We start from the raw sequence: 6,030 nt of genomic DNA on the forward strand, positions 1-6,030 counted from the left end.
CACGGGTCGCTGGATCTAACACCTGGGAGGTGACCGGCACCCTGATTTTGCTAGCCCAAAACAAGAAGGCCAGGCGAGGCGTACTTCGCTGATTAAAATGGGGTGGGGGCAGGAAAGAAGGGGAGTGGGGGAAGAGCTGTTTGTTTGACGGAGAGGCATGGGGGGGGAACGCTTGGATGTCAAGCAGCCGACCGCGCCCATCGTCCTTTTCAATAGCCTGGCAGAAATGTCATCTAGGCATCTGCGCCCCCATGTCACCGGGATTTGGCCGGTGAGAACACGGCGTTCGGCTGGGAAGCTGCTAACGCTGCTGATGACGGATGGGCGAGGGGGGGGGGAGAAGCAGGAAAACCTCTCCGCAGGTTTTGGATCCAGATGCTGCGAAGGCAGGTGGACCTCCATATCTTTGTTTAGGTCTGGATCCAGATGGTATGAAGGCAAGTGGGCCTCCATAACTTTGTGCAGGTCTGGATCCAGATGCTGCAAAGGCAGGTGGGCCTCCATAATGTCATGCAGGTCTGGATCCAGATGCTGCCAAGGCAGGTGGGCCTCCATAAACTTTGTGCAGGTCTGGATCCAGATGCTACGAAGGCAGGTGGGCGTCCGTAACTTTGTGCAGGTCTGGATCCAGATGTTACGAAGGCAGGTGGGCCTCCATAAACTTTGTGCAGGTCTGGATCCAGATGCTACGAAGGCAGGTGGGCGTCTATAACTTTGTGCAGGTCTGGATCCAGATGCCGCGAAGGCGGTGGGCCTCCATAAACTTTGTGCAGGTCTGGATCCAGATGCTACGAAGGCAGGTGGGCCTCCATAAATTTTGTGCAGGTCTGGATCCAGATGCTACGAAGGCAGGTGGGCCTCCATAACGTTGTGCAGGTCTGGATCCAGATGCTGCGAAGGCAGGTGGGCCTCATAACTTTGTGCAGGTCTGGATCCAGATGCTGCGAAAGCAGGTGGGCCTCCATAACTTTGTGCAGGTCTGGATCCAGATGCTGTGAAGGCAGGTGGACCTCCATAACTTTGTGCAGGTCTGGATCCAGATCCAAGCAGGTCTCCTTTGAGCTGACCCACTGAAAGCAATGGGGGTGAAGATGGTTTTGTCTAATTTCAGAGCTCAGTGGTCCTCCTGGGCCTTTTGGAAGGGTCCACCTCTTTCCACAAAGCTCAGGGGCAGTGGTGGCCCTGACCTTGGGTGATTGAGAGACCCAGCCTCTTTCCTGGACATTGGGGAAGGGGGCTGAAGGTGGCTCTCATTCTGAATAGGTTGGGTGGGCACCCAACCTATCCTGTGGCTTCTTAGGGTGAGAGTGAGGAGACTCTGCAGGATTAAGGTGGGATCCTTCCACACCTGAGCGATGTAGAAGGACCCGGGAGATTCAGAAGGACCTTCAGAAGGGGTCAAATGGAGGATTTCTTGCAAGCTTAGATTCTTGAGAGGTTAACACAGCTTGGTGTGTGTGTGTCAGGAGACAGATAGGATAAAAAACAAGTCTGGTGTCATTCTTGCAGGTGGGCATGGAGAAGAAGGAGAAGCATGCTTTCTTTCCATGTGGAAGGGCCTCCTAGATGCTACTGGCCTTCACCATTTGCGTGTTCACACACCCCATAGGTCCCCTGTGTGCTCAGCCAGGGACTTGGCTCCATAAACTGGCCCCACAACTTTCCTTGAGACAACGGGAAGCTAGTCTCACAAGGTGTTCCCCTTAGCAGGTCTAACTCTTTCTCCTGCAAGATGGCGTCCTCCAGATGCTTGAGGTCCAAAGATGGCCACGGGAAAGAGGAGTCGTGGAAACGACACAACACGGACAACAGGGTGCTTGACTGAGGCTAGGGCGTACACCCCACACTTGGCCATCAGACCTGTTTTACTCAACACAAGAGATGCGAAATGCTCACACTGACAAAAGTGGCCTGATGCCAAGGAGAAGGTGAACATTTAGGGCATCTTCTGAGGGGTGGGACTTACCGGTTTCTCTGGCGACATAATGGATGAAACAGTCCGTGGGATTTTGGCACTGAAGTTCCCTATATTAGGAAAGGGGCATCAGTTGGGTGCAAAGAGCCAACATCCGAACGCAGCCCAAGTCTTCCTGCCGGCTGGAATAGCTGTTCTCCTTACCTTTGCTCTTGGACGTGGTGTCCTTCTCGGTAGAACAGGATGTACTTTCCGGAGTGGTTGGGTTGAATCTGGCCATCTCCCAGGAGGTGTTCCTGGGGCTTGACAGATAATTGACAGGGTGGGAGCAGTTCTGAAACAACAGGAGAAGAGAAGCTCTGGAGGGAGAGGACCTTCCCTGAAGCCTGGGAGAAGCAGGAAAATCTCTCCGAGACGCTGCGAAGACAAGGTGGGCCTCCATAACTTTGTGCAGGTCTGGATCCAGACGCTGCGAAGGCCAGGTGGGCCTCCATAACTTTGTGCAGGTCTGGATCCAGATGCTGCGAAGGCCAGGTGGGCCTCCATAACTTTGTGCAGGTCTGGATCCAGATGTTGCGAAGGCAAGGTGGGCCTCCATAACTTTGTGCAGGTCTGGATCCAGACGCTGTGAAGGCAAGGTGGGCCTCCATAACGTTGTGCCAAAGTGGGCTGGATCCAGATCCAGGCAGGTTCTCCCCTGAGCTGAAAGCAACGGGGTTGAAATTGAAATTGACTAATTTCAGAGGCAGGAGAGAAGCCTCTGTCCATCTCTCACTGGATCCACTTTGAAGGCAGAAAGTTACTTCCTCTGGGAAAAAGTTAAACTAGGCTTGCCTCCTGTAGATGCTAGATTTCTTAGACAGGGAATATGGAGATTCCTAAGCAGAAATTCTACCAGACCAGTCTCAGAGGAGGTCTTTCATATCTGGATCACAGAAATCCAGATGTTCTTTAGATGGTGTCCAAGAGACACAGACAGCTCCAGCATGTCACTGCCCCGTATAGACCAACCCATTTTTTCCCCCAGGTCATTTACGGAAGGATCTGGAAAGACCTTGGAATGGTGAACAATAAACCCCCACATCATCTGATGAAGAGAGAACCAAGGGACCTCTGAAATTTCCAAAAGCCGTCAAGACTAGACCAGGGCTTTTCAACCTTTTCACCCATTGTACCACTTGTAGGATATGGCAACATCCGAGTACCACCAGTCGCCTAGCAAGGTGTCAAAAACTTGATGACCCCCCCCAAAAGGAAAAAGAGTGATAAAGTACAGGTAGTCCTTGACTTACAACCGTTCGCTTAGTGACTGTTTGAAGTTACAATGGCCCTGAAAAAAGTGCCCCCCAAGCCACAGCCGAGCAAGACACCTGCCTGCCCACCCGGTGGCGCTCTTCCTCCTGTCCGAGGTTTTCATTGTTGTGAGCATTTCTGTTGAGGATTGGCAGCGGGGGTGGGGTGGGGGGTGTTTGGTTTTTATTCCCTCCCCATCTGCTGGGTGGTTGCAGCAGGTTTTGTTCACTTCACATGACCCTGGGACACTGTGACCGTCATAAATATGAATCAGTTGCTGAGCATCTGAATGTAAATCACAAGACCCTGGAGATGCTGCAACATTCCAGCTGATCAGCCTTCTGGGCTCAGCAGAAGCGCCAGGATCAGCGCCAAGATCCAGCTGGAGCCTGGCGCTGATCCTGGCACTTCCACTGAGCTCTGACAGCCCTGCAGCTCCAGCCATCTCTCGCTCAGGCTTGTGTGGTGCTGCCACCAGTTCAGCTCATTCCCCTCCCCCGCTACCACTTTTCTAGGATGGTCACGTACCACCTGCCAGGTGCCAATGTATCACAGGTGGTAACTATACCACTGGTTGAAAAGCCCTGCCCTAGACATCAAGGAATAGATGGTAAAATGGGTCATCCCTATAGAGAAGCTTTTTTCCAAGAAGGTGTCTCAGATGTGGTAGGATTCCAGTCCTCATTATTTACTTTGACCAGTGGTGGCAAACCTATGGCACACGTGCCAGAGGCGGCACTCAGAGCCCTCTCTGTTGGCATGCACGCACGCCACCGCCACCAGCAGCAGGTCCATCAGGCCGCCACTGCCACCCGGAGCAGGAGCCCCACCCAGCACAAAGGAGGTGAAGTGGCCGACTAGCAAGGTGGTAGAGCAGAGGTCACCAACCATTGTCGATTGGTGGACTGGAAGAAAAGGGAGGGGAAAGCATTTTACATGCGTGCATGCGCGCACGGGGCTGTGAGCAAGCACGTGCTGCAAATGGGGCGGGGCTAGTGCCTACTTGATAATTACTAGCTCTGCCCCGCTCTTGCATGGCGCAGTGCTTTGTATCTGCAGCCCGAGGCACGGTGGCGGCCATTTTTGCACCTTGCAGCACGGTGGCCCATTTTTGTGCCCCCGGGTTTTGCGTGCCAGAAGCGGCACTCAGAGGCGCCTCCCTGCCCCCCCCCCCCGAGGGCACCACAATGCTGATGCGGCCCTGGCACTTTGTGATAAATAAGTGGGTTTGGGGTTGCGGTTTGGGCACTCCGTCTCTAAAAGGTTCGCCATCACTGCCTTTGACCATGCCAAGTGGAATCTGCAGAGGACGGTCCCAGTTCGTTCAGAGGAGGCCACGTTGGAACATCTAACCCAAAATGGAACTGAAAGGTAGAGAAGGTCTGCTGGGGTCTTCAGACCTACCGTGAAGGAGAGGGCTTTTTTCTTCTCCCTCATTCTCTGGATGGCATTGCGCACCTGGAGATGGAACACAAAGCGAGGTCAGCCATTTGGTCCAAAGTATCCACCAAGGATGTTCTCCAGAACTCAGGAAGGCCCAGTGCCCTGAAATTCATTCAGATCAGACTAAATTTTCCGCGATGCCTTCCAGAGCCAATGAAAGAGAACTCTCCACATTTGATAGCGAGGGAGCAAGGAGCTGGGGAAGACGGGTGTCTTACTTACACTTCTCAAAACTCTTTTCTCCTTGAGAACCTTGGGGGCACAATTGAGTGACATCTCCACCTAACGGTAAACTACATCTCCCAGCGTCCCCGTCACGTGGGGCTGCAGGCCGAGAGGCTTTTTTTTAGCAACATCTGGAATCCTGCAGCGAGTTTTGGCTGTAGTTTCCCCCCCCCTCCTTTTATATGTAAGGAAAAAAAGAGGAAAAAATTTGATCCTAGGAAATCTGGTCTTGCGTTCATGTGTCGTACGGTTGAATTATTGCTCCTTAAGTTTGTTTGTGCAACAACAAGCAGAAACGTAAAACGAATCGTAGAGATTTGTTTCTGCACTGTGAATCCCCAGCTGGCCATAACATGCTTTTTTTTTTTTTAAGTGGTTAAAAAAAGCCAGGTTTTTTTTTCTTCCAAACTTCTGTATAACTGATGCAACAGTCTCCTGATCTTGAGGGACCAATTTTTTTTTTAATAGTTCAAAAAAAAAAAAAAAGCTGAAATAGTAAGCCTCCCCACAGATCAGGCTTCCCCCAGCCACCACCCACGCCTTGCTGCAGTTATATTTAAAATCGTAAGGACTAGAAACTTGGGGAGGGGTTTTTTTTTAAAGAAAAAAACCCCAAGATGCTGTGTTTCTTACCTCGCTGTTATAGAGTGCGTAGACCAGGAATATGTAGAGGCCCTGTAAAAAAAAAAAAAAGGGTGTGTGTGTGTGTGTGTGAAAAAGCAAATGCATACAGACAAGCTGAAAAGATATTAGCTCGGAAAAATTATTGTTTTAGCTGTTGCAAAGACTGGAAGGGCGTTTCTCTCCCTTTTTCCCAGCAGCCGCGAGGCTGCAGCTGTAAAAAGATCAACAGGAGAAACTCACAATTTCAGCCTCTTTTTTTCCTTTTCCAGCTGCCCACAATGAAAAGATCAACGGAGTCGGTCTGCGCTGCAGAATTACAGCTTCACATCATATTAACCTGAAAGTCGGAGACTGTTTTCCTTGTGGCTTGAATAGATAAGGTTTTCAAGATGGAAAACCCTGAGCTGCACTCCGTCTCCTTGCATTAAGTTCAGCTGGAAAGCCTCACCGCCAAATAATCAAAATAATAAAGCTTTGCAACTCAGAGACGTATCCAGGGGTGATAGGAGGTGAAGGAGCTAGAATAGAAT

General features: G+C 51.2%; 1 protein-coding gene across 1 annotated transcript in view; it reads right to left on the bottom strand.

Annotated features, from left to right (window-relative positions):
• Positions 1 to 352: 352 nt before the first annotated feature.
• Positions 353 to 6,030, bottom strand: part of ADGRD2 (adhesion G protein-coupled receptor D2) — a gene marked incomplete at its 3' end in the record, with an annotated part of 51,127 nt that continues 45,449 nt past the window's right edge. Inside the window, exons 19-24 of the mRNA XM_015827670.1 lie at positions 5,510 to 5,551; positions 4,613 to 4,666; positions 2,120 to 2,249; positions 1,967 to 2,025; positions 793 to 1,070; positions 353 to 583 (exon numbers count right to left, since the gene is read on the bottom strand). Coding sequence (XP_015683156.1) covers positions 353 to 583; positions 793 to 1,070; positions 1,967 to 2,025; positions 2,120 to 2,249; positions 4,613 to 4,666; positions 5,510 to 5,551 — 794 coding nt within the window. The remainder of the gene's footprint in view (positions 584 to 792; positions 1,071 to 1,966; positions 2,026 to 2,119; positions 2,250 to 4,612; positions 4,667 to 5,509; positions 5,552 to 6,030) is intronic.

Source organism: Protobothrops mucrosquamatus, unplaced genomic scaffold (assembly GCF_001527695.2).
Source record: "Protobothrops mucrosquamatus isolate PMUCROS unplaced genomic scaffold, P.Mucros_1.0 scaffold3859, whole genome shotgun sequence".
Lineage (NCBI taxonomy): Eukaryota > Metazoa > Chordata > Lepidosauria > Squamata > Viperidae > Protobothrops > Protobothrops mucrosquamatus.